Source organism: Musa acuminata, chromosome BXJ3-8 (genome assembly GCF_036884655.1).
Source record: "Musa acuminata AAA Group cultivar baxijiao chromosome BXJ3-8, Cavendish_Baxijiao_AAA, whole genome shotgun sequence".
Taxonomy (NCBI): Eukaryota; Viridiplantae; Streptophyta; class Magnoliopsida; order Zingiberales; family Musaceae; genus Musa; species Musa acuminata.
This window is the reverse complement of record NC_088356.1, coordinates 2,873,971-2,901,367: the sequence shown is the minus strand read 5'-3', so window position 1 is coordinate 2,901,367 and position 27,397 is coordinate 2,873,971. Positions and strand designations below refer to the sequence as shown.

The window sequence follows — 27,397 nt, the reverse complement described above, 5'->3', positions numbered from 1 at the left end:
GCTCGGTCCGACCCCTCCGACGATCAAGTTAGTCCGTAGTCGTGGGGGGCTCGCTCTCATTTTAGCCAAGTTTTTTTCTCTTATTCTTCTCGGCGCGCGAGGGTTTTTATAGTGAGAATTACCGTTACACGATGTGCCCGCCCGTAGGGAGCATATCGTACTTCTGGTAACGTCTGACATTGCCATTGGCGTGGCGTGGGGGATCGAGCCTGAGCAGAGTGTTAATGCACCTTGGTGGGCGTTACGGTCCGCTTTGACCGGGTGCCTCATCAGGTCAACAGAAGTGGGAGGCGCCATCTGGGGTAGCTGATGTCACGCGAGTCCTATCGCAATTATTACCCTTATCATATACATATGTATACATATGTATACATACATATATATATATATATATATATATATATATATATATATATATATAAATTAATGAATCATGTCACATTAATTGAATTAATCAATTTAGGTATATCAAAATTCATATACGATTTAATTTATTTATGAATATGATTAAAGAATACATCCAGGATTACATCTTCAATTGGAGAAAAAAATTAAATGAATATAAAATAATAATTTAAAAAAAATTAACGTGAGGATGATTGTGATAAGCATTTCGAGTTCTTTAATAGAAACCAAGTTGTTCGTTGCTTGGAGTAAAATGTACTCAAATATGAAATAATTCGTTTGAATTAACAATACATTGCTCTATAAATACTTTGGTATTATTTTAATGAAACACTACGAGGATAAAAATACATTTAAGTATATTTGAAACTTCCTTAACTTTTTATACAATTGACTTTAGATGTACTAATCCTATAAAATTAAAATGTTTATTCGATCCTTAAAGTAGTTTAGGATGAAATGGATGATTTGAAAAAGTATAAAAATTAAAATTTTCGATCTGTGGGAAATGCACTTATGGAACCCGTTTCAGTACTATCGTACTATCCACTGATATGGTACATATAACGACCATAACAACACCAATAAAAGATCTCCTGGTTGACACTATGTTATACCTCGAATCCGCCCTTGCATTATTCAACGTAAAATACCGTGGAGTCATTTTGAAAAGTTTGGAACGACACTACATGACGCGGGTATATACAAGTTGGTCGACGCTTGTTCGTAAGGTACAAATCATCAGCTTGAGGAGTTGATAACCATTAAAATACCATGTACGATTGATCATTCTTTGCAAGTATATAAGCTAACCTCCTGATCAACGTCAGGACATTAGACTCACTCATATTCTACTAACTATAAGTTAAGCTTCGGAGGAGTCGAGCAAGAAAATCTCCCTTTCGACCTCAATCTAAGTGCAGGAGCTAGCGACAAGGTCCACAACTCAACCCGATTCGACACTCACTTCTGTCACTTCAACCATTCGGGATTGGATTGAACGATACTGACACTTCAATCATGATGTAAAGGTTTACCAACACACATCCAGTGGGCATATGAAGACCGTTAATCTCGAGATCGCGGTTATAGAGAGCGGCATATTTAATTAAAACTGTGATATCATGAAGCACCGAATCGGAGACACGTATTGATCGATCTAACTCAATCGAGATGCAGCGGTGATGATCACATGTTGTCTACGTGACTTTGGGCTGTCGGTGTGCGCTGCGTTGTCAATCATGTGTCGGACGCTTGTCACGTATATGGTGTCGACGTGTCATCTTGTTTATTTGGTGTTAAGCTATTGGCGTGTCCGACAATTATTGCATGAATAGTTCGTATTTGTTTGTTAAGGAATGGCGAATCACGAGATGTTGTGTTCACCGTTTTAAATTTATATTTTATTATAAATGTTTATTAAGGTCTTATTTTCCTCAAAAAATGCAAGAAAAATTATCTCTTAGTTCGTTCTTTAATGACAAGCGCAAGTATTTTGTGCCTCGTTTGCTGGCTGCAATGATGGCTACAGTCGACGGAGTTCGATACCTCGTACTAGGGTTTGTCCATTCTCGCCTCGTCGCAGAATCTTGCGATGAAACCCACTCTGCTTACGGCAGCCATTCCCGTTTGTCTCCTCTCCGCTCGATGATGTCTTCTGTTTCGGGAGAATGGGAAGGAATCATGCATGAATGGGTTTTCGAGGTGGGATCATGAAAACCCCTTTTTGCCCGCTTTCCAAGCTGTCGGTGACTGCCGATTGCTTCCTTGTGAACCGCTCCAAAGAGAGGGTGGCTTGGAGATGCATTCCAGCATCTACGAGTACCAAATTCCGAGGGAAAAATCTCGAGGAGGGATGTAAGCATCGGAAGCCCCCGTCAGGATCTTTTCTATCTTTCTTGTGGCTAACTTGATTTCTTGCTTGCGTATTTCCACTGAACACGTTCTTGTTGTGGTTATGAAGATGTCAATCTCTCATCTCGATCAAATCTGTAGGTTTTCTTTGCATGTATCTATTTGATTTTTTTACTTATTATATGCCTTTCTTGATGAATTCAGAGTTCGAGGTATCATAATGTACTACATGTTATTCAGAATGACTGCTTATTCATTGAGCTTTTTGGGGAAGAGGATTCAGAGGAAATCTTATTTTGTGGTTTAAGGATTGGAAAAGTATTGTTGCCTGAAACTCCTTTTACACAAGTAAGCTATATTCTGTTCGGTTGGCTCATTGGTTTCCCATTCAAATGGGTTTTGGTATAAGGGTGAAATTTGGGAGGGTTTAATTGTTTTATGAGCACTGAGGTGTCTAGTTTAGGAACTAAATCACCCAGTGTGGCCCATGTTGAGATGGTTTTTGAGGACCATGATGATTATAAACCTATTGTAAAGCCAGAGGAGAAGCACAGATGGCTTCTTATTTTTTAGGAAAACAAAGTTCTAGATTGAGAAGTTTTTGGCTCAATAAACAAGTCCATGGTACCCCAAAAGGTAAACTGTTGTTGTATGGGTTTGGAACTGTTACAACTTATAACCTTTGATCTAAGTTCTGTTCTGTAGCCATTACCAAAACTGATCGTGAAGTTATCCTCGAGGGAAAAGTTAATTACACTTATTCACATGAACTAATATCAATCATCTGTTTCTTGATAGTCTAATTCAAGTTCATGGTTTTCTGAATGTATTCGACTATTGCCTAGAAGTAGTAATATATGAATTCTTTTTATGGCTCAAAAGTTTCATAACCTTCTTACCTAAGATATATGAAGTAATGTCAAAAGCGACAATATTTTATTATCTCAATGAAAGTTTATATTTACTCTCAATTCTATAAACATAATCATATATTTTTTCACTTCCTCAATCAGTCTTCCAAGGTTTATATTGCATTTGAAATGTCATTTACTTAAACAAATATGGGCATTACATGGATAGACAAAAGATTGTGGGGCAGTGAATTGGTGTAGTTTTACAAGTTTCTCTATTTTTAAAACTAAAGTTGGTAGTCAATTTGAAGTACTTGAGCATGATTGCACTCTATACATCTTATAATTTTTTTTCATGAAGAGCTAAATATTATATTTTTACTTTATTAAATGACTACAATCCCGGGTTAATACCAATTTAGATGTTGTCTGATCTGTATGACTAATGTGCCTGTGTTGAAAGGATGCGGTGAGTCTTAGCCATATCAATTGTATGCTTCATTTCTTCCAAAAAACATTGAAGTTCTATGAATCCACTTATGGGTTCACTCTGGACAATATGAGGGAGAATGGGAGACTAATTTCTGACTTGCTAAATTTTTTACCATCCTGTGATTTGCACTGCATGATAGAACGTTATTTCATCTTTTAGTTTAGATTTTTGAAGTGGTATCTACCAGTTTCAGTACCACAAAATTATGTACATTTAGCAAAAGGGGTACAATATATGGACCACATTCTACATCAAATTCAATTTCTTTTTGTATGGTCTTAACAGTGATGAACAATTTTAAGAATGCTCCGGAATACCTGTATATTTGGCCTTGCTACTTCATAAGCGGACATATCCATCACAGAAGATAAACCTGCAAGGAAGCAAGTAGAAAAAGCTATAAAGTTAGTTGAAAACCTAAATTTCTTGTTTCAGTCTTATTCTCTTCAAAGTCTTAACATTAGATTGAAGACTCGTACTTTTTTGGATGTGGTAACAGGAAAGCATTTCATCAGCAGGAAATTACCCTGACAGTCAAGGATGTATAGTTTAACAGGCATGAAAGGGCCATCAAGGTTCAGTATGAGTGCCAGTATTATCGTGGAGGCCTTTGAGGATATGGAAGGTCAATAACTGCTTCTCCAGATTTCCCTTATTTGCCTTTTATGATCGAATTGTGTACCTAGGCATTCATGTAAAATATCATTTTGATCAATATGGTATCCAAAATACACCAGATTGCATACATTTTGTTTTCCAGTCTTTCATAGATGTGCTGATCATGCCTTTCTCTTTATATTGTGAATAGATAGTTCCAGTTGTCCATTGAGCTTCTTGCTACTTAGCTCCTATGGTTAGATTATGAATACACCTCGAAACTTGCAACATTAGTTCATCCACAGTTAACTGTTGATTTAAGCAATTTGTTGTCCTGTGTCCTTGGGAGAAGAAGTGTCAATCATAGAACAATTTTTTTACTGAAACAACTTGAACCTCAATACTTTGAATTCATACTGAAAACAATCACATATCAGTTTCCAGAATGGGAAGATGGAGATGGTGGATCAGAAACCAAGCCGTCTGACATATTAGCTGTAAGTAAACTGGTTCAGATATCTCAGATATGCTGATCTTAAGGAACACTTTTTCAAACTGTACTTTTTAAACATAGATGCTACTTCTAGACTGTCTTTTCATGTTGCACTCTTTCTATTTGGATAATTAAATAAATCTTATATCTCTACATACATTCGATAAGACATACAAGGCTAGTATGTATTTTTATGAGTAAACATTGTGCTGTGTTTGTCTCTCTGAACCACTTGTCATAATGACAATACTATATAGTAGATGAATTCTTTGATATCTATTTACTATTGTTTATCAACTCATCATAATCACCAGACACACATTGGTAAGAGCCTCATGCACTGAGCTGGCCAACATGATTTGATTGGGTCAAGCGAAGCTGACCTGAGGTCAATTGCATTTATTTATATTTCTACCTTTTTTAGGATTCTCATGTAATTTTTGTCCTTTTTGCATTGCTTCAATATGAGCTATGTACAAGAGGGTTACAGTCAGGTTGCGATTCAGTGTTCTACCCATATCTGATTTCAACTCTGGATGCCCTTGTTCTTTAATTGAATGGCTTCAGAGGACTCCAAGCTTATTGACTGATTTGATTCTATTTATGAGAGTCAAAAGTAAATCAAATAAGCATCTACCTGTCACACCTTTGAAAAGGTGACTATGTCGGAACCTTATTTATTTTTGTCTGTGGAGCCTATATTGTCTTTTTGTTTGTCTTACAATATACATCAGAGAATATCACTCATTTTCTAGTTGGCTTATTATTACTGTGTGACAAATTAGGAGTTGTTAATGATAAGTAGCTTTTGTATCTATAGGCCAAGTGGCTTTATATGTCCTGATATTTGACTTTATTCTTGTTGGTATCAACATCTTTACGCCGTGGCCTTGGGGCCAATACGGTTGGGTTCGGGTCTGAATGATTGGAGATCTTCCTGAACGACCCTTGAGACTGCTGAGATAGCCGACCGCGGTGGTTCGATCGCGACGGGGTCATTGTTTTCTTCGGGAGGGGACCCCTCGCTTGGGCATTCGGTGGGAAGCACTTCGTCTTCGTCCCTGCACACAGGTCGGGTCGGGAGAGCTCGGCCCGACCCCTCCGACGATCAAGTCAGTTGATAGTCTCATGGGTTTTTCTTATTTGATCTCCCTTCTCTTCGTTCCGAACGCGAGGGTTTTTATAGGGAAGGTTATCGTTTCCTGATGTGCCCACTTGCAGGGAGTAGAGTCGTACCTTGGATAACGTCTGACACCGGCATTGGAGTTGCGTGAAGGACAGGGCTCCTGTAGGATGGCGACGTGCCTCGGTCGACGTTTTGGTCTGCTTCGGCCAGGCGTTGTCAGGTCAGACCGAGGCAAGCGACCCCCGTAACTCCTCGGTCTGCCTGACCTAGGAGACATCACCCGGGAGCATGTGACGTTAGTTCGTGTCCCATCATTATTATTACCCTCATCAATTCTTCTTTTTTTTTCCTTCTAGTTATTGTCAATCATGTCTTATATTTGAACTTGTTATACTCCTATCCTTGCTCATGTTTTTTACCATCATATTACGTTTTGAAACGACATTTGCTCATGGTAATATGATCGACAAGTTATTGTCTATCATATCTTGATGTTTCTATTCGGTTGACTTATTTCTATTCTAAAATTTCTATGCAATTAAATTATTTCATTACCATCTTTCGAAAGACAGGTGACTTCCAATGTTTTTAACATCAATTCGTTCCTTCAAAAAAAAAAAACTATCTGATGATGATTGACTGATGCAGCGAGACATTCTTTCTTTGAGTTCGAAGAGATGGAAGATGGAAGATGTACCCCTTGGCCCTTGAAATCACTGCCAAAGGTTTGGAAATGACTGTCTATTTCTTTAGGAATACTGTGCAGTGAATAATTAATTTTGGTGAGAGGATGGAGCCCGAAGCGGAACCCCTAGACCGTTCCCCCTCGTCTCCCCCACATCCCCAAGTGTCTCCACGCCTTCTCCGGGAACCCATTCTCCCCAGACCACCGGAATCCCTCCTACTTCCCCATCGGTGGATCTGCCGTCTCAGCAGAGCCTTCTCCTCATCAACCAACCGAGGTCGCTCCGGCAACTAGCACTTCAAAGCCTTGCCCTGCTTTCCCCTCTCCGGCAACTAATTGAAGTTGCAGTCTCCGAAGTTCCCCCCTCTCCTCCCTCCTTCGAGGACCTGGTGGGGTAAATGTCTGAAGCATTCAGCTGTGTCGTGGAGGAAGGTGCTAAGGCTACTAGCGACATTTCATCGGACGAATCCGACCCTGAATGGAACGTTCCACTCAGTCAGGGCTCCCTCGAAGCAAGGCGGCAACCAAATCAGGGAAGTCTCCTTCCTCCCCTCTTCACAATCAAACACAAACATAAGAAAAAGAAATTATCTAAGTTGTCCTCTGAATCACCGTCTGCTCCAGCAGGAGAAAATGGAAATAACCCCTCTTCTTCTCCATAATCATGCCTTTTAAATTTTATTTCGTGGAACTGTAGGGGAGCTATTAAGAAACAGTGTAAAGAAACCCTTTTTCAGTTTTGATAGAGTCCATAACTTAGATCTGTTTGTTCTACTTGAAGCACATATGCAGGATCTACAATCTCAAGCTCTTTTGAGGAGGCTAGGTCGATCATGGAATGGAGTTTCTGTGACTGCTGAAGGAAGATCCGGGGGCCTACTGGTGGCCTGGAAACCCTTCAAACTCGGAGCATCTCTAGTTTATAAAGACAGACAAGCGGTTAACTTTGTTACTGAGGAAGAAGGTACACATCCATGGCTACTTTCTGCAATCTATGACAGTCCAATATTTTCAGTTCACACTGCTTTATGAAGAATGTTTTCTACTTTGGATCTGTCCTCTGTGCCGTGGCTTCTCTATGGGGGGATTTGAATTCCATTCTTTCTGCTGATGAGAAAAAGGGTGGTCGTCCTTTTGTGCTTTCTTCATCGGTCTTGGATTTCAAACAGTTTGTTTTCTACGACAACCTTTTTTATGCTGGCTTTTCTAGATCGAAATACACCTGGTGCAACAATCAATTTGGTATTTCTGGTGTAGTTGCAAGACTAGACAGAGTTTTGTTTAATTCATGTTGGGAATCTATCTATGATGACATTTCGGTTCTTCACCTCCCTAGGGTGGTCTCAGACCCTTCACCACTTCTTATTAAGATTGGCCACCCCCCCAAGCCATTGAGGTTCCTTTACTCCTTATTTGGCCATCTCATTTCAAACTATCACTGGAATGATTCTCTCTGTTTGGTGACGACCTGCATTCAAGCTATTCACTTGTCTCAACATCCTAATGATGATTCCGGGTACAGACTGTGTCTCTCAGGCAGCACCACTGTGAGCAGCTCTTATAGACACATTTGGAGATTCTGCACCATGGATTAAGCTTGTCAGGGATAGATGGCGATTTGACTTCTTAAGGTTAACCCAAGATCGAAAATTTCCTTTAGAAAGTGTCTTGGAATAGGCTCTCCACTTCGAGCTTCATTTCCAATGTTCTTCGTTGACAAATGGACTCATGCTTTGTCTGTCATCTGTAGTGTGACTCCTATCATGTCATATTTTTTGAGTGTAATTTGCACTATCATACTGGTAGCTTTTGCAGCAACACCTCCAATATTGTTTTCAATTCTTCCTCTCTTGGCACTCGGGTGATGGTCGCTGGCAGTGATCAATTTTGAATCCTCCCAGTGTCCTGAAAGCCCTGTTGAGACCCCTGATGATGGTGAGGGACTGGATGTCGGCCTGGTAAGTTTTGACTATGTTATCGAATGTGATGGCTCGTCTGTGGCTTCTGATCTACCTGCAGGTACGGGCTTCCTTCAGAGAACCTACTCTTTGGATGGGAGGCGGACGCTGTACTGCTTCCAGCCCATCAGTGGCAGAAGCACTCCCCCTGCTTCATGCCCTCAGAGCTGCTGCTGCATCTCTACTACACCTTTCGTCCATCTTCAATCCCTTGGTGCTTGAGGAGCATTTTGTTTCGACATTTTACCTCTCTTTGAGCAGCTAAAGGTTGCAAGGCTCTCTCATATTCCTGTCCTCCAATTCTGTTAGCCACTCGCTGGCTCCTTTTGGCCGATCCCATTCTTCCTCTTTGTTTGCTGCTGAGGTGACACAATCCTTTCATTTTAGTCGTTATAGCCACTGATCTACTAAACAATGTGAAATTTTGCATACGTGTCTTATTCTTTAAAATTAATCCGCCCCAACTAAATGGTGATTACATCTTCATTTTGGTAGTTCGTCTTCCTTCCAACTGCCACCCTGCTTCTTGGAATGCACCACAAAGTCTCGGGTGTGATGCCCGAGGCGACGACTACAGCATCCGATCGGACAAGCTGGGGAGGCGGCGGAAAAAGTTCAGGCTGGCCGGCGGCATGGGGTCCCGGAACATGGGGTGGCGCAGGAAGTAGAAGCCGAGCGCTACCGCGATCATCTTGGGTGGCACCACGTAGAACACCAGCGCCACCGCTAGGCACGCCCCGATGAAGAGCTTCGTCGCCCGGGGGTCCCTCCAGCTTACCAGCGCCTGCACCCGCTCCCCCTGCGCCGCCAAGTCCCCCAGCAGCCTCTGCACCCGCGCCGCCAGTATCCTCAGCCGGTCGTATCGCGCCCTCACCACCTCCGCCGGCTTCGTGCTCGGCACTGGGTCGAACTCCTCGTCCAGGTCTTCCGCATCCACCATGTCCGCCTGCGACAGCCGCACGTCCATCCCCGCGGGCGCCCGCGGCCGGAAGCGGGAGTACCACGCCCCGATGAGGAACACGTAGAGCGATGCCGTGGGCACCACCAGCTCCGGGTACCACACCAGCACCAGGTACAGCACGTGCACCAGCACCGTGGTGGTTGGGTTCCGCCACCGCCGGATGTCGTCGATCCACCGCGCCAGCCCGAAGGCCCAGTCGATGACGCCCATGATCCGGAACCAATTGGCCTTGCTCCGTCGGTTGCTCCACGAGTGCCAGTTCACGTCGAGCATGTACCGCACCACCTCCTGCCCCAGCGGCGGCTCCGACCGCTCTAGCCACTCGCTCACCAATATGATCGCCGACACCCGCAGCACATCCTGCTGCAACACGCCGAGGGGTCGTAGGTGGTGCATCCGGGGGAGCATCGGCTGCGCGTACATTGCGCAGGTGTCCGGGAGCAGACCGGCGCACGCGAAGCGGACGGCCAGCTGCACCTCCCCCATCTTTTTGACCCCGGACGGCAGAAGCCGCAACAGCGGGTACGAGGCGGTGTACACCCGGTTGCTCTCCAGGGTGGATACCCGGATCCGGACCTTGCCGATCCGGTAGTCTTGCCGGTTGCCCGCTGCGTCGAACATGCGCCAGTTGTCGAACACGCCAATGGTGAGGACCGTGCAAGGGTCGTACACCTGCCAAGTGTACTGCTCGTTCCAGCGCGGGTCGAAGCTGTCGGTGATGGTACGCGTCCGTACCCATTTCTTACCGTACTTGGCGACGCAGTAGGCGTCGGTGGAGCCCTTGGCGCCGCCCCCGCCGGCGCCCCTGGTCTTCATGGGAATCAGGCCGCGAGCCCCCAGGATACCGAGCTCCATCACCCCTACCGCCGGCTTCCATAGCTGCTTCGCCGTCGGCCGGAAGTCGCTGCACACGTGCGCCGCCTCGTCCAGCACGTGGTAGCCACCCTCCAAGCAAAGTCGGAGGTGGATCCGGCCGCGGTAGCCGCCGCCGGGCGCCGCTCCGCACTCCCTCGTGGCCGTCGACTCCAGGTTGAACCACCGTGACGCCACCGCCTGCCGTTCGTCCAGTCGCTGCTCCACCGAGACCACCGGCACCACCGCGTACCCCAGCGGCTCCGGCTCCTTGGTCGACCGGTCCTCGACCTCCACGATCATCTCGTGGTTACTGAGGGGCTCGGACGCCACGAACATGAGGTCCTCCATCCACGATAAGGACGACGAGCTGCTGCTCACGGCGATAGGCCGCCGAGTCATCGCGGACTGGAAACCCAGATGGATCTTGACGCGCACGTTGTGCGGCACGCCGGGCGGCAGCGGCGCGGCGGACGCAAGACGCAGGTCCTGCGCCTCGATGACGTAGGCCCGGAGGTACCACATCTTGGGCGACTGGTAGACCTTGGACCGGGTGTAGGCGTAGCTCACGTACGGCGCGTCCGAGTTCCATGACTCGGCGAACGACTCGTCCGCTTGGGTCCCGATCCAAACCGCCACCATGATGTCGCCCGTGACCGGCGCGTCATCGCTAGCGCCCTCGAGCTTGTACCACTGCGGGGCGAGCGGGCCGTCCGGCTGGTCTCTGACCGGCACGTCCGTCAGGTTGAAGCACACGCCGCCCAGGAACGCCTCGTTGGGCCCATCCTCCCACACCGAGATCTCCAGCGTCGACTCCGGCTTGCACTGGCTCAGCGCGAACACCTGGTTCCACTCCGGGCAGCCGGCACCGCTGTCCCGCGCTGGCAAGGACTGGCCAGCGATCGGCCCCGTCCGGATCTTCACGTGCGGGCTGTGGCATGGGCGGAGGCCCCGGGCCTTCACGATGCGCACGAAAAGGTACTGCATCGGCTCCACCAGGTCGTAGACCGGTGGCGGAAACCGGTCGTGGTTCCCGCCGCCGGCCTCGCTGTGGGAGACGAACCGCCCTGACACGACCCTCGGTCGATAGTCCCCGCCCATGGGTCTCCTGCTGGACGCCCGGACCCTCTCCGTGAACGCCGACGTCTGCGACTTGCGCATCTCCGGCGGATAAGCCTCCACCGGTGTGGTCTCCGGCGACGGAGGCACCGCCATGTCGTCCTGACCGTGCCCCGTCGGGGGCGGCGATTCCGCCACCACCACCACGGAGACCAGCGGCGGGGACTGCGTCTCCGCGGCGGTCTCCGTGGGCTCAGGGAGATCGGGCGGGGGATCCTTGGGCTCCTCCGGTTTGTGCTGCTGGGCGGGGAGCTGGTCGGGATCAGTTCCTTCGGGCTTCCCTTCCTCAGAGATCGGCTCATCGTAATAATACATCTTTAGGCCGATCTCGCCCCGGATCCAGCTGAGGAGGTTCCGCTTCTCCAGCGGGAAGTAGATCAACCCCTCCTCCCCGCGGCGGGCAAACTGGGAGCCGTAGATCCGGACGCGGCCGAGGAAGTGGTTCTTGCGGGCGCCACTCGGGCTTCCCATCCGCTTGTCGTTGTAGACCTCCACGTTGAGCTCCTCGTCCTGCAAGGAAACGTCGTCGGCGACGACGAACTCCAGGCGCTCATTCCACTGCGGGTTGAGGTCGCGCGGCACGGTGTGGGTTTGCTTCCGCTGGCCGTCGAATTCTACGACGACGTAGGGGCTGGAGGTGCCGTGGCCGTCCTTGGGGAGGAGGTCACGGGCGTCGATGACCTCGACGGCGAGCTTGCGGATGACCGGAAGCGGTAGGCTCGTCATTTTCTCATGTGAGGCAGAGGATCTCTTGCTTCTTGTTCTCTGATGAGGGAGGAGGAAAGGCGAAAGGAGAGGCGAGGATGCTCTCTCCTTTTGCTTTTGCTGCTGGATTCTTCTACCATGGATGGTTGGGTTGCTTGACATCGACGCTCCTCCCCATCCTGCTCTTGATTCCTTTCTTGCTTGTCGTTCTCCTTCAGCGTTAGCCGTTGGGTTGCTTCCCGCCCTTTTCCAAAGTGGATTCGGGACATAGAGAAGTCAATCTAATCCTCAACCAGTAAGGCAGGCAGCTGACCATGTCGACGCAGCGTTCATCGACTTCTCATGAGCTCTATACATTGGCGGTAGGTAATCTCGATGAAAACTGTCGCTGGTGGTGTGGTGGCGGTGGAAGACGGAATCTGTTCTCCCGCACTTTTATGATCATGTTTCCAGCCACTTGTGTTCCGCAAGCTGAGAGGAACAAAGGAATAAAGGCCACGATGGATGATTTGCCGCAGCAGCTTCTTGTGCTTCAAACGGTGGTCCTATTTATATCAACATCCATCCCTTCCGTCATTTGCTTCACGCCTTTTGGATCTCAGCCCATCGATAAGTCGACCAACATTTTTGGGCCAAGCTCAGATTGGTTGCCAGCAATTAGATCCATCGCACAGCCCAATCGTCGAGCAACATCGGGCCATCCTCAACACATGTCACTCACTACATGACATCAGCCTATCGCTCTCCCTTCATCCTTTTCCTCGCCCACCTTTTCACGGAACAAGCAAGTGGATCAGGTGGGCCAGGAGAGAGGACAGAGGCTTTGAGCCTATACGTTGCCAACTGGATTAGACATGTGAGGGGGTCCCAATTACACTTGACAGGTCCTATCCAAATCCACTCCTCCATTTTTGTAGATCTCTTTCCACATGAAAGGATCGGCATTAATATCCAAAAAGATAAGAATGAATTCGTCTTCGCCTTTTTGACCTCTGTTTCTTCTCTTCATTGCCGATCCGGGCGTCCCTATCCTTTTCCAATAGACACACTGGGAAATGCTGCTACATTTATCTTAGTTCTTATCATTATTGGAAGCATGTGTCTTGCATCCCTATCCCCATGAATCATTGTCTGAATCATCAATAGAAACCATCTATTTTATGGGAGATAGAGAAACTCCCGCTGTGGAATCACGGTGTCCCCGTTGGTTTCGCCACTGTGCTCCAGTTAGAAGCGGATCAAACTTTTCCTTATCCACGTGAAATGTGTCGTCGGTCGCCCGAGTCATGTCGAACGATTTCTTCGCTTGCGGACTCACGCCACACCACAGCCGCCCCTGACGCAATTAGCGTCGAACTCTTCCACGTAACCGCCGCTTTTGGCGGTACGTCGCAAGATCATACCCCCGCGAGCGCCGAGGGACTGTCGGATCCCGTTCGAGAACGCGTGTAGCCGGTACTCCGATCCTCCAATGAATAGCCTCCGATCCGCCACGTGGGTCGTTTTGGAATCCTCCATTGAACCAGCTGATGTAGCAGATCCCGCTTCAGGTTGGCTATTAAAGGAGCCATGGCTCCGTATCTTCTCCACGTAATTGAATGAGGAGTGGAGGATATCCCCAACGCTGCTTTCATAGAGGCATCTTTTCCTGGTCGGTGTTGCGCTTCTTCTCCTGAAAAATCTCTTCGCTTCCTTCTCCTCCGTCTCTCGATTCTCCCCCACCGTTCGCCGATGTTGCTCGTTCGCTGGAAGCCGGTCCTCCACTGCCCTCCCCAGGGGCACCGTCGCCGCGGATTCGCATGGCCTCGAGGTCCGCGGCGATCACTGCTCCTCCGGCGCCCGATTCGCTCCCCGGCGCCTGCCTTCCTATCAATCTCCAGCTCTAAATTCTCTCAGGCGGGTCGGGCGCGCGTCCGCCCCGTCGTTCGGGCTGGTTTGGCCCAGACCCCGTCCCTCGCCGACGTCGAGAACACCGAGATCCTGTTCTCGGAGACCCTCTCCTTGAAGCGGTCTCAGACGGTCAGTGTTTTCTTTTTCTTTCTCTTTCTCTTTTCCCCCTTCTTTGTTGGCGGTCGATTGATTTCGTTGCTGTCGGAGGATTTTTTTTGCGAAGATGATCCATTCAGTGGCTATTTGGTTTCCGATCGAATCTTAAGTTGTACGGCTCGCGTCATTGACCTTGAGATCCAATCTGGGTTGCTAAGTTTGTAGATCTTCCATGTTTGGTTCCGTCCTTGTGTTTTAATTGGTTGATTGGGGATCGATGGCAGGTGGAGGGGAAGATAACGGTGAGATTGGATCCAGCAGTCGCCGAGGAGGAAGTGTCCAAATGGCGGTTGACCATCGGTTGTAATTTGGAAGGGAAGTGGACTCTGCACTGGGGAGTTAGCTACTGCGATGATCTTGGAAGGCAAGCTTTGTGTTTCTTTTCAGTAGCACCAATCTGTTCTTTTGTTCTTTCTTTTTGGCGTGCTGATCTTTTATTTTATCATAAAGAACATAAAGGGTTCCTTTTTGTACCTTTTGTCCCTTGTTTTAAGTCAAAAAGCCAAAAAAACAAACAAAAGTAACTTTACCCATGGATCTGTTTAACTTATGATTACAACTGTTACCGTTTACAATTTCTTTAAATCCTACTGGGGCATTAACATACCATAATTGAACTCAAAATCAAGTGTGTACAACTTTTTTCCAGCTTAAAAGTTGCCGCTTGACATATATAAATTGCTGACATATTCTTTCTGTAAAAGAAAAACGTCAAGATACTTATATTTGCTGTTATTCGCTGAGTATAGTGCGCATATTGAAAATTGTTTCTTTGTAAATAATGACTTTGGACTGGTAGGTGGATCAAAAGTAGTCCTGTGACCATAATTATACGATTTAATGTTTTTTGTGCTGTGTAAATTTGTAACTCTAACGTGTGATGCACATACGTATCCTTTGTGATTTTGCATGCATAAATTTGCAGTGAATGGGATCAACCTCCTCCTGAAATGAGACCACCCGAGTCTGTCCTTATTAAGGTAATATTTTCTCATTTTAAGTATCACTTCCCTCCTTTTTTGGCCTGTGATTTTGTTATTTACATCATGTGCTGGAGTTTTTTTTTTCTTTGATCAATTTATATGGTGGCAACATTGGTGGTTACTCCTAGGACTATGCAATAGAAACACCTTTAAAGAGATTATCATCCCAATCCGAAAGGCAGGCACTTCACGAACTGCAGATCGAATTTGACAGCAACACCCCAATTGCTGCAATTCATTTTGTTTTAAAGGTACAACATACAGATACTTTCATCTTAGTCAGATATACATGAGTTGCTTGGTCGTTAGGATATGTAAGTGATGGTCAATTGAAACCTGAAGTTCTGTGAATCACTTATTCAGTAGCCATGCTGTCAGATAATTGACTCGAGTAACTTTTTTTTTCAATGTTTAATGTGCACTGATAGGAAGAAGAAACAGGAGCATGGTTTCAGCACAAGGGAAGGGATTTCAGAATATCCTTTACAGACTATTTTGAAGTGGCCAACAGTGTAGGTGGAAATCAAGGCTTGAGCATATGGCCAGGTTATAATCTCTACCTCATCATGAATTTTAGGCACAGTTGCAACTAAACTGATTTCTAGAATAAATCTGTTTTAGAGTCTTAGACAATCATGGATGTAGGGAAAAGAACAATAGGTAAAGTATAAGTCTAAAACACTTATCCTTTTTTCTGCAAGCAAAGGTTTTGTTGTCACATAATGTAGTTTTGTCAAATCTAGATATTGTAATATTAATCATATTTGTAATCGTGCTAATTGGTAAATTTCCTTGATGAGTTAGCCTACAGATAGAAAACAGTTACACATTGTCATATAAACATCTCCTAAGCCAGTATATGTGGAAACTCTAAAAGGATGATTATCTCCTAGGTCACTATATGTGGAAACTCCAAAGGGATGATTATCTCAAACTTAATCAAACTGCCAGAGTAACCATAGCTTTTCTCTAGTGGTTAGAGAATCACCTGCTATGTTATACTTAAAGTGTATATGGCCTGCCAACCAATTAGCTCTGGAAAATAACAATGTTGAGCTTCTTCTAATTCAAATTTATGTGTATTAAATTGTTCTAAGTCAAAATACCTACCCTCTCTAGTTGTTGCTTAAAAAAGATGATGATAATGACTACCGTGTAATGGCTAAAAGTTATACATAGTCGCAGAAATTATCAACTAAGGAAAAGGTATGTCTTAGTTGCTGGAGCATGTTACATTGGAATGTATCATGTCTTATGCCATGTTCTCAAAATTTGATCGCAATTTTTTTTCCTCTCATAGTTGTAACTTGTAAGTGCAACGTGAAAGGATATATGAGAGAACACAAAAGGCGAGTAAGCAAGGGGTTATCTTCTTGGGGATATACTGGAATTTGTATGAGGTAAAATTATTGAAAGACAGTTGATATTAGATCATCTCTTGGGCAGATTTAAGAATGGTGGGCTTTAGTTCTGATGAAGCTTGGCCGAAAAGGGAGGAAGTCTCCAACATTTTTTTCTTGGGTTTTTCTTTATTCTTTATCCTGTTTGATCACCAATGGGTTAGGCTGCCCAGCTGTGTTTTGCTTGCCACCAAGTAACAACCTTGGTTCTAACTTCTAAGTACCAAGACAAATAAATGGTGCCCTTATTCACGACAAAATTAATAGTGTTAGTATAAAAACCACTTGTTAGTCAGTGTGCAACTTCTCTGCTAGACGTTTCAGCTGAAAAATATGATTTCTTAGAAGAGATTCATATGAGGTACCTTTTTATTTTATCTGTAATGCCTTCAAATATACAGCTAGAACTGTGTTGGCTACTCTTTGTTCTTTATCAGTGTGGGATAAGTAACATTGTCTTGGTTACCTAACATTATTTACCAGTGTCACTAAATATCGATGCTCGTTTGTTCTTTGCAAGTTTTGTATTCAATGTCTGAGGAATTCTCCTCTACTTGAGATAATGGTGAAGGTATCTGGTCTAGCTGACAACAGCGATGACTTAATTTCTCTGTATCTTCAGGGGGTTTTGACCAGATATCTAGCCTGCTGCTGAAAGCTGAAGAGTCTACTTCCAAAAAAGAAGACCCTGATGATGAAGATGGAAATGTTGTGAAGCAGAATAGATGCATTGCTCCAATTTACAAAGAATTTCCTATCTTAAAAGAAGAGTTTGTTCCCAACCATATGACAGTCTCTGTGAGGAGTAGTGATAAGACAGATAAGAACATTGTGCAATTTGACACAGATCTGCCTGGTGATGTCGTAATTCATTGGGGTGTCTGTAAGGATGATGGGAGAAAATGGGTAATCCCATCTACCCCACATCCACCAGCAACCAAAATCTTTCGGCATAAGGCTCTTCAAACTTTACTACAGGTAAAGTGAAGTAAAATGATTAAAATGTCTACTTGAAATCAGTGTTCACATATTCATTTAATAAATAGGTTTGTCGTAGAGACTTCTAAATGCAATATACAATATCTTTTAGAGCACAGAGTTGAAAAGTGATGCAACTGGGATGAATAGAAATATTAATAGTTATATCTTGTAACTAACTTTCTTTTGAGGTTTATTTCTAATTTTCTTGATGATAAATGTATATTTTGGAGTTCTTTCATGGTGCAATTTCACAAATGAAGATATGAATTAGAAGAATTCACTAGTGACATGATTAATTGAAGGCTTTGTATATTTTGCTTATACTCCTAGAGTTTGCCCTCATAACAGATGTTTTAGGTTGCATGTAAAATCCTATCTAGCTTACCATTTGCTCCATTATATAAAGGTGTTTCCCAATTTGGATGTCTTAAAATGGCAGATAACGAGACAGAATGACATATAATGCAGTTTTCTTTGCAAATCTTGCATATATGATTAAGAATTGCTACAGTTGGGCATGCTGTGATTCATTACTTGAATCAGTATTTGTCCTATAATCATCTCAGTTACGTTTGCATGTTGCAACTGCTAATGGACTTTGGCACATGGTGCCTTCTTGTTAGCAAATCTTGCATATATGATAAAAATTGCTAGAGTTGGGCATGCTGGGATCAACTAGCTGAATCTACATTAGTAATATAAATTTCCTATTATGTTTGCATGTTGCAACTGCTAATGGACTCTGATTCAGACCAGGACCAAGTGGCTAATCTACATGATTCAATTTCATTTCATGTGAATATTTTGCTTGAAATGTAGTAATGGAAGACTCTTTTCTTTCTCCTTGTGCTAACCACTTGTTATATCACATTTATCTTGCAGCCAAAACCAGATGGCCTTGGTAGCTGGGGATTATTTTTGGTGGATCAAGGAACTTCAGGTGTGGTTTTTGTGCTCAAACTTAATGAATACACATGGTTGAATAACAATGGAACTGATTTTTTCATCCCAATTGGAAGTGTGAGTAGCACAACTGCTGAAATTGGTAGTGATGATATTGTACATGAACAGCAGGCAGGAACAGAGATTCATGATGTGAGAAACAGTCTATCACCAAATAATTCATACCCACTGCAGAATAAATCACTGGAAGCAAGTGATCCCAAAAACATCAATAGTTTACCCATGAAGCCCCAAGGTCCTGAGGAGCTCATAGAAGCTGTTGCATATACTGATGAAATTATCAAGGAGATAAGACATTTAGTAACTGATATATCATCAGAAAAAGGTAAACGAGCTAAAAGCAAGGAAGCACAGGAAAACATTCTACAAGAAATTGAGAAATTGGCTGCAGAAGCTTATAGTATCTTCAGGATCTCCATTCCAGGTTTTGTGGAGTTGGCTTCTGACACTGAGCTGCTGAAGCCTGCTGTAAAATTGTCTTCAGGAACAGGCTCTGGGTATGAAATTCTGTGTCAAGGATTTAACTGGGAATCTCACAAATCGGGAAGATGGTATTCCGAGCTTAGTGACAAGGCCAAGGAATTGTCTTCATTAGGTTTTACAGTCATCTGGCTACCACCACCCACTGAGTCTGTATCTCCTGAAGGGTACATGCCAAAGGATTTATACAATTTAAATTCCAGGTACAGATACATTGCAGGAAAGCTTTTGATGTTTATTTCATAGTAAAGGTAGAACAATCTATTTAACTCATTTGGGTGTGGAAATTAGTTTAAGATAGGAGTTATTCTATTAACTACTACGAACAATTTAAGCTGAAAGTAAAGTTTTTGATGTGTGGATTTCCACTTACAAGAAAATAGAACTTACCATCTTACCGTTACTCTTACATTAACTAGTCTGTGTCACTTGCTAAATATTATTGAACTATCGTGAATGATTTTCAGTGAAATTCAAGCTTTTCCATATGAGGATTGCTTGAAGAATATACTGTCCCAAATATGTCAAATAGAACAACTGAATTATATATGAGGCCCATGAATGCTTCCACCTTAGAATTCACTCCCATTACCAAAGAAAAATTCGTAGAAGCAAGAAAGAAAGGTAAATGATACGGACAATTTTTTCTGCAGTCTTCTTCTAGCCTTTGCATAACCGACGAGCTTGTAATGTGAAGTTCCCTTCCCTTTGCATAGCCTTTGCATAACCGACGAGCCTTTGCATGACTACTCCTTTCCTTACGGTGAAGTGTTATGTCATCAAGAACAAGTATTCCCTTTTAAATGAGGTTCTTTTTCAAACATGAGATAGCTGATTGGAATGTTGTGCAGTATCCCTATAGTGACTTTAGACGATTTACAAAATTATTCAACTTTATAGGTTATAAAGACCAATAGTCTTCTGATAAGAAGTTATCAATAGTGATATAACTTTGAAGAACTGATAATATGTGGTCTATTAAATACTCCAAGTTTCATAATTGTCTTCCTTTATGTAGGATTTGTATCCTTCCTCATGATCTCATCATGCATCATTGATGTAGTTGCTCTCAGGGCTTTTTTAATATATATTGCCAGTTAGAAAAAGATGACAGTCCAACTGTGTAACCCTTCTAATGCCAAGCATGGATGTATTATCATGATTGATGACCTTTCGGGTTCTTATTTCTTTGAAACATATGTTTGCCTTATCAATTGTGCTGAAGCTGAATTGAGGTATACTTTTCTCATTTCTGTTCATTCAGCTTTGTACATTAGGATTATAAAGACCTGATTGACAAATCAAATGCAGCAAGTAGGACTAATGGTGTATATTGTGGAAACATTCAGATATGGAAGCTTGGAAGAGCTGAAGGATCTTGTAAATAGTTTCCATGAAGTGGGCATTAAGGTTCTTGGTGATGCTGTCTTAAATCATCGATGTGCACATTTCCAGAATAAGAATGGAATTTGGAACGTTTTCGGAGGCCGATTGAATTGGGATGATCGTGCTATTGTTGCTGATGATCCTCACTTCCAGGTAATGTTTAACAGAATATGGGTAAAACAGTTTATTTGCATTTTCTTTCAAAAATTTCTAAATTACATTAAAGATGAGTTAACATGACTCCTATCTATATTGGTTTATTATGAGTGCTATATTTGTTGAGTTCTTGGATGGATTAGTTGGAGAACTTAGTTTTGTCACAATAATAACTTACACTATTCCAACATATAATATTTTGCTGGATTTGGTATACTTGAAATGCTTTTGTTTGCTGTACAAACAGACGTAGTTCTCTTGTTTGGTAAGCTTAAAGTCTTTTTTTCTGATTTATTATTTACATAAATTCGAGTTATAATTTGAACCATTTTTAAAAATTATTCAAATTGTAGTTTTATAACAATTCTGGTAGCTTTTCTCCTTCACGTGTACAGAGATTTGGATGACATGGCCAATATTGTAGCATACAGAAGAAAGGTTATGGTATGGGAGAAAGTTCATGTCATATATCATGGCAAGCAACTTATGATGTAATGCTAGACTGTAATAGATTTACAAGAAAAGATATAGCTAAAGGCTTCAGGTTAGGTGTTTAGACTAAATTTAACCTCAGTGTCATTGGCTCAAATTATGAAAGTACCCCCATGATTGGGCTAAAGTTTTAATACACATTCATTAGGGGAACCCATGGTAGAATTGGAAGGTATTTGTAACTTCATGCATATGATCGAGGGTTCCATCTTCTGGACACAACTTACTGTTTCCTTTTTTTTTTTTTCCCTGCTTCCTAGGGAAGGGGTAACAAAAGCAGTGGAGATAATTTTCATGCTGCCCCGAATATTGACCACTCTCAAGATTTTGTCAGGAGGGACCTGAAAGAGTGGCTCTGCTGGTTGAGGTCTGTTGATGTCCTTTTTTTATTTAATATTATTCAGAAACTGTCTTCTGATAATGTTGGCAAATTAACATTCTGCTATTTTGTTCTGTCATACTAAGCTATTTCTGTTTATAAGACTTTTATGTTTGCATGATTATCCTGTTTCTGAAATTTGATGTCAAGAAGTATATTTAGCTGCTGAAGCACAAATAAACTACACAAGACTTGGCAGAAATTCTATAGGCTGACTCACTAGATTATTTTGATCCTTGACATACATCGTTTAGCATGGCTTGAGGGTACATAATATTATTTCATATCCAGTATCAGTTAATTTGTGTTAACTTGAAGCTAAATATTTGTCAGCATTCTTGGTCTCTACAATAATTCGTGAAATTAATATCTAGGCCAGTGATGGCACAAGGGTGTGAATATTGCAACCAACGTTTGTAAGTTTTTACAGATCCTTTAGAAACTTAATCATACTTGGCATGTTTGGTCCCACTTGACAGACAGTTGTGAAAGATGCCTAATGTGCCCTGATAATTTGATACCTACGGCTACATGTATTATGGCGTGATATAACCTGCGTCTAATGGAGTATGATGGAAGTTATCATTCTTTACTAAAATCACCAGGGGGCTTATATAGACTGCTGATCATGGAATTTGTTGTATGACTTGTATCTTTTGGTGTTCCTGCATGATTATTGTGACTAAATATGGTTACCAGTAGTAGATCAGGTAAGAAAAAGGGAAAAGGACAGGCAGGAGTGACTAAATATACGAGTAGGCATTTCAATCTTTACTGAAAATGTCAAAATTTCTCATACAAGTAGAAGGATTTGTTGAATTTTTTGTTGATACTAGTCTGAAAATGCTGTAAATTCTTCGAGGAAACCTTTGCATGGTGAAGCATGCCCTAGGCACTATCAACCCTGAGGTTGTACTTCACTAAAGGTGAGTCTGGCTGCTTGAGCCTGTCTTGAATTAGCACTGAAGATAATTTCTTGAAACTGGTAAATATATATTTGCCTTTCCCATGTTGTTTAGATAATGCACAACTCAGAAGAAGGGCTAATTTCACTTGAGAGAAGGCTTGGGTACCTTCTGTTTCATTATGGTCCCTTGGAAAGTATGGTGTTCTAGTCCTGGTTGGGTTTCAAAGTGATGATTTGTGAATGTCAGAGTGCATACTTATGTCCCTTATTACAAGTGTTGGATTTTAAATTCTTGTCAGAATAGGCTATTTTTATCAATTTTCAAAATCATTAGCATCAATGCTTTAGCTAGTGAGAAGAATGATGTGTGTTCTGGAAGTGAATAGCATGTTTGGATGTTAGTTGATGGTTTCTATGCCACAATGAAATATTTGACATTTTTTGCATCACAGCTATATCATTCATGCTCATTCTGTGCTTGCTACGATTACAGAAAAGAAGTTGGATATGATGGATGGAGATTAGATTTTGTCCGTGGGTTTTGGGGTGGTTATGTAAAAGACTACATGGAAGCAACTGAACCATATTTTGCTGTGGGCGAGTATTGGGACTCATTAAGTTATACATATGGTGACATGGACCATAATCAAGATGCTCATAGACAAAGGATTGTTGATTGGATAAATGCTACAAATGGAACTGCGGGTGCCTTCGATGTCACCACAAAAGGAATCCTCCACAGTGTAAGATTACAGCTTATGACCCTTTTTACCTTTTATTTGTTCATATCTTATTCTTTGCCACTGTTCATAAATTATGCTGCTTTTCATGGAATTTACCATAGAACTACATGTTAGATGAGATGGATATCTGCTTGTCAATATATTTTTCTCTCCTTCGAGGGTTCTGAAAATGTGAACTACACATCCATTTAGATGGATTTAATGATTTTGTACAAAGGAATACTCAGAACTTGAGGCTTTAGAAAGTGAAGTCATGTTTCCTGTGCTGCAGTACCATACATTTTTGCTTATTTATCTGAAAATTTAAAGATTAGTTCTTAGGCTGTAATGCAAAGACTATCTTTGCTAGTTGCAAGACAAACACACAACTAAAACTAACCATGGATATCAAGGTTGATTTTGACAGATCTATTCTCTGCATTGAAGATACTGATAGGTAATACCAAAAACATGGTGACTGAAATAACCTACAATAAAAATGGACATCCCTGTTCGCCTAGGAAAGAAACATAATGAAGTAGCATCTAGCTTGATAGTTACATATCCTTCTGGAGGTGTCTTTCTTTGATGGTACATGCCAATTTTTTCAACCTACTATGGCTTGATATACATGCAGAGTTCAACGATGCTTGGCTGGGTCATCCAAGCATCATTACACATGGAAGGAAATTTTAGGGAATGAGGTCTTTCCTGTGCATAGGTTTCGATGCTGCCCCTTTTCAACACAATGTCTAGGTGATCCTTCAGTTATTCATTGGGCATCCTAAAAATAATATATTGTTCTAATTGCACCTCAAATATTTGGTGGCTATTTCCAATCACTAATAGGCTTGATCTAAGAGCAAATTGAAATCAGTAGTGTTGTGTGGTCATCATGTCCTCTTCAAATTAAAAGAAAAAGAATTAGTAAAATATCTATAAGGTTTATACTTTTAGGGTCAAAACATTCGACAATTAGGAAATAGCATATATAGTTTGATAGAGAGATTATTACTAGAGAAAAGAACAATAATTGCCAGTTCCAGAGAAAAATTAGGGTTATTCCTATTGAAGATAAATGAGGGAAAACAATTTAAGGTGTGGTATGAAGATTTTTAAAGGAGATCTGCATATGCATTGATAAAACTTTCGGTCATGGGAGATATTGTAGTGAGGAAGACTTGAGAAAACTTTCTTAGAACTGGTAAGAGGAGATTTGATGACTCTTAATTTGATTAATGATATTGCCCTCGATTGGGCTCGATGGTTGGAAAAGATTTATGAAACTAAAACAGGGACCTTGTGGCTTGTGTTTTCCAAATCAGTAGTTGATTTGTAAACTTTAACCAGGCTTTGTGCGTACCCTCTTTATGCTTCAAAACAAAGGTTAAGAATTGGTATGCCCATATACAACCTCTGAAAGTAGCTTCTCTGTTCATATATTTTAAATTAAAAAGTATGTACCTGTCATCATCACACAGAATCCTTTAATTTACTAGGCTATGGTCATGCACACAAGCCATAATTTCTAGAAAATAAGTTAGACTTTTTAACATATTCAGGGGACAAGTGATTTTATAACTAGGGGGAAAGGCCTATCACATGTCCGAAAACTGAGAACATGTGCCTAGAAAATATATATTTTAAACAATGAGTGTCATTATTGATTAGTTTTGATTTTTCATCTTCACTCATATTCTACATGACATCGTCAGCATTCTTTATAAGGTGACAACTTTGTTCAAAACTGTGTTAATTTATACTATAAATTTTTTATAAGTTGCTTTATATTATCATAGTATAAGTACTGTGGACAACCTAAATTTTTTTCTTCTTACAGGCTCTGGAAAAATGTGAGTATTGGCGATTGTCTGATCAAAATGGGAAACCTCCTGGAGTAGTAGGCTGGTGGGCATCTCGTGCCGTTACTTTCATAGAGAATCATGACACTGGCTCCACTCAGGTACGGAATGATCTTAATTCTATATTGTGACTTGAAGATAGTTAATCCTTACCATGATCTTTCATTCACTGGAAAGACTAGGGTTTATGGGTTAATATGCATGTAATAATTGATTTATTTACTAATGAATCAGTACCATAAACATATGCAATGAAACTTGCAAGCGTAAATGGATAAATTAATCGTATTCTCTTTGTCCGAAGCCCGATAGATAAATGCTCATTCATGATTTTGTCTATTATCAAACTTCTTATGAAGCATAGCTGGCACATTGACTTTGGCTTTCAGTTCATAATCTATTTATTTTCTTGTGTTATTTGTCATAAATCACTGTACACTACTGTTTCCTTATAGGAAAAGGAATGTTAGCTACACGTCACTAACAGGTTTAGACAAGATCAACATTCTTAACTTTTTAACTCATTATGTAAATTCCAGGTAAGTTATGGGAAGTTATAGATTTCATTGTTGGGTGTGTTCAAAGTTTCAAATGTTAATCCGTGAGTTATATATCTTATATGTTTCCTTCCTTTTTGTTAAACTACTGACTTGCCACTTCCAACCTATCAACCATTAGATTGTAATATGCCAACATGTTGGTAAACGTAAGCTATACACTAAGCATGGTATCAGTGTCATTTGAAGTGGTAATTTGCCTTTCCCTGTTTCCTTTGGCGTTATTGTTCATTAGGAAGCCTTGGGAGGGGGCAAGAATCTGAGATGCATAGAAAGAAACCTGTTAGTTGACTGAAAACTGTAGTGAAAAATTGAGTTTAAGCGCTCAAGATTCAGCGTGTTCTCCAATTGCTTGTTAATTGAGCTTGAACATTGCTGTTTTCTATACTACCAGCTAGTTTTGCATCTGCAATCATTGACTAACTACTTGATAAGGAAAAATGCCATTTAGGTTTGATGGAGAATTATGATCTTTTAGTGACTTATGTTATGATTGACATCCACATCTATATTCTAATGCTTTTTGTCTGTTTGTAAATGTTGTTTGGTACATGGTGATTTCTTACTGTAGCCATGCCAAACTTATAATTAACCGAGCTTGTTGAACGTCAATTTGCAGCCTCATGACTGCAGTCCTTCAAATATCTACCAGAGCATTATCAGTCTCTTCTTGTCATGGAAAATTTGCTGATGGTTCAGTGTGTTTCTTCCACAGGGTCATTGGCGATTCCCATCTGGAAAGGAGATGCAAGGATATGCATATATCTTAACGCATCCTGGCACACCAGCAGTCTTCTATGACCACATTTTCTCTCACTACCAGCAAGAGATATCTAGATTGATCTCGGTCAGAAATGAAAACAAGATTCACTGCAGGAGCACGGTATGAGTTTTCTGCATTCAGATGACATTTTTGTTGCATATTTCTTTGGCTGAGTCTCATGTTTCGGATGTCTGATAAGTCACACGGATGTGGTAGGATAATTGTTGGTCGCATCCCATATAAAGGTTTCTTCATGGGCATTTGTTGGTGCATCGAAGTACCTACAACTACAATGTTGTTTCCCCATTCTGATATAAATCGATTAAATATCGATGAATATCTGAGAAGGAAAGAAAAAGAAAAAAAGAAAACAGAAACATAATAAAGTGAATTTTTTTTTCAGTAATTCATTTGATAAGCTGGCTAATCCTAACATGATTGGTCGTATGATGTGGTCCAGGTGAAGATCACCAAGGCAGAGAGGGACGTCTATGCGGCTGAGATCGACGGAAAGTTAGCAGTCAAAATTGGGCCAGGACATTATGAGCCACCAGATGGTCCTACAAAATGGGTTGTAGCAGCTGAAGGAAGAGATTATAAAGTGTGGGAAACATCATGAACACCAGGCATCATCATCTCTAACCCCTTATTATTTAGTTGGGATCTTTAAGCCGATGCTCCGAGGTTTCAGCTATCAGACCTCGTAGAATAATAATAATAATACGGAGGAGGATTGTTACAATTATATGAGACGGGGCCCCAACATTTGGAGCCCCAGGCATAGGTGCTTATTACCAATTAATTTCATCAAGTATCCCTTTAGAGCACAGATTGCACTTGTGCAACGCATTCTTGTGCCTATTCATTACACCCTTATATGTATCAGAAACCAGTCTCTATCACATGTAAAACTAAAACCAGAACCTCATGTTGTGTGTTGTATATCTGCCTATTCATTCATATATCCTTTTATTTTATTTGAGAACACAGTTCCCTATTTTGTGTCATTTTGTTCGGGAAGCATATGATTTGCTCGTGAAAGAAAGCCAAGCAATTTATCACGTAACCTTGTTTTAACATTTTCATCGGCTGCAGGGTTTTTCTTAAATCAACCAGATATGATGTCTAGACTTAATTATGGTTTGGCTCAAATTAAAATTAAATCGGGATAAAACAGAATTCAAATCCAATTGTTTCAAACCAAATCTAAATGTCTTAGAC

General features: G+C 42.1%; 2 protein-coding genes and 1 long non-coding RNA gene across 3 annotated transcripts; 2 read left to right on the top strand and 1 right to left on the bottom strand.

The window, feature by feature from the left end:
• Positions 1-1,860: 1,860 nt before the first annotated feature.
• LOC135645877 (uncharacterized) lies at positions 1,861-6,271 on the top strand. The gene is made up of 5 exons (XR_010498910.1): positions 1,861-2,262; positions 3,889-4,007; positions 4,103-4,228; positions 4,638-5,805; positions 5,915-6,271. It is a non-coding gene; the product is annotated as an uncharacterized LOC135645877 (long non-coding RNA).
• Positions 6,272-8,867: 2,596 nt separating this feature from the next.
• On the bottom strand, positions 8,868-12,607 carry LOC135645875 (protein QUIRKY-like). Its single transcript, XM_065164748.1, has one exon. The coding sequence runs from the start codon at positions 12,259-12,261 to the stop codon at positions 9,034-9,036; it is 3,228 nt and encodes a 1,075-aa protein (XP_065020820.1). The 5' UTR covers positions 12,262-12,607; the 3' UTR covers positions 8,868-9,033.
• A 1,076-nt stretch (positions 12,608-13,683) lies between these two features.
• On the top strand, positions 13,684-27,161 carry LOC135645876 (alpha-amylase 3, chloroplastic-like). Its single transcript, XM_065164749.1, has 13 exons — positions 13,684-14,118; positions 14,370-14,509; positions 15,071-15,125; positions 15,257-15,379; positions 15,557-15,674; positions 17,151-17,506; positions 18,392-19,155; positions 20,302-20,491; positions 21,247-21,353; positions 22,766-23,015; positions 24,835-24,957; positions 26,129-26,296; positions 26,637-27,161. The coding sequence occupies exons 1-13, from the start codon at positions 13,831-13,833 to the stop codon at positions 26,793-26,795; spliced, it is 2,841 nt and encodes a 946-aa protein (XP_065020821.1). The 5' UTR covers positions 13,684-13,830; the 3' UTR covers positions 26,796-27,161.
• Positions 27,162-27,397: the final 236 nt, after the last annotated feature.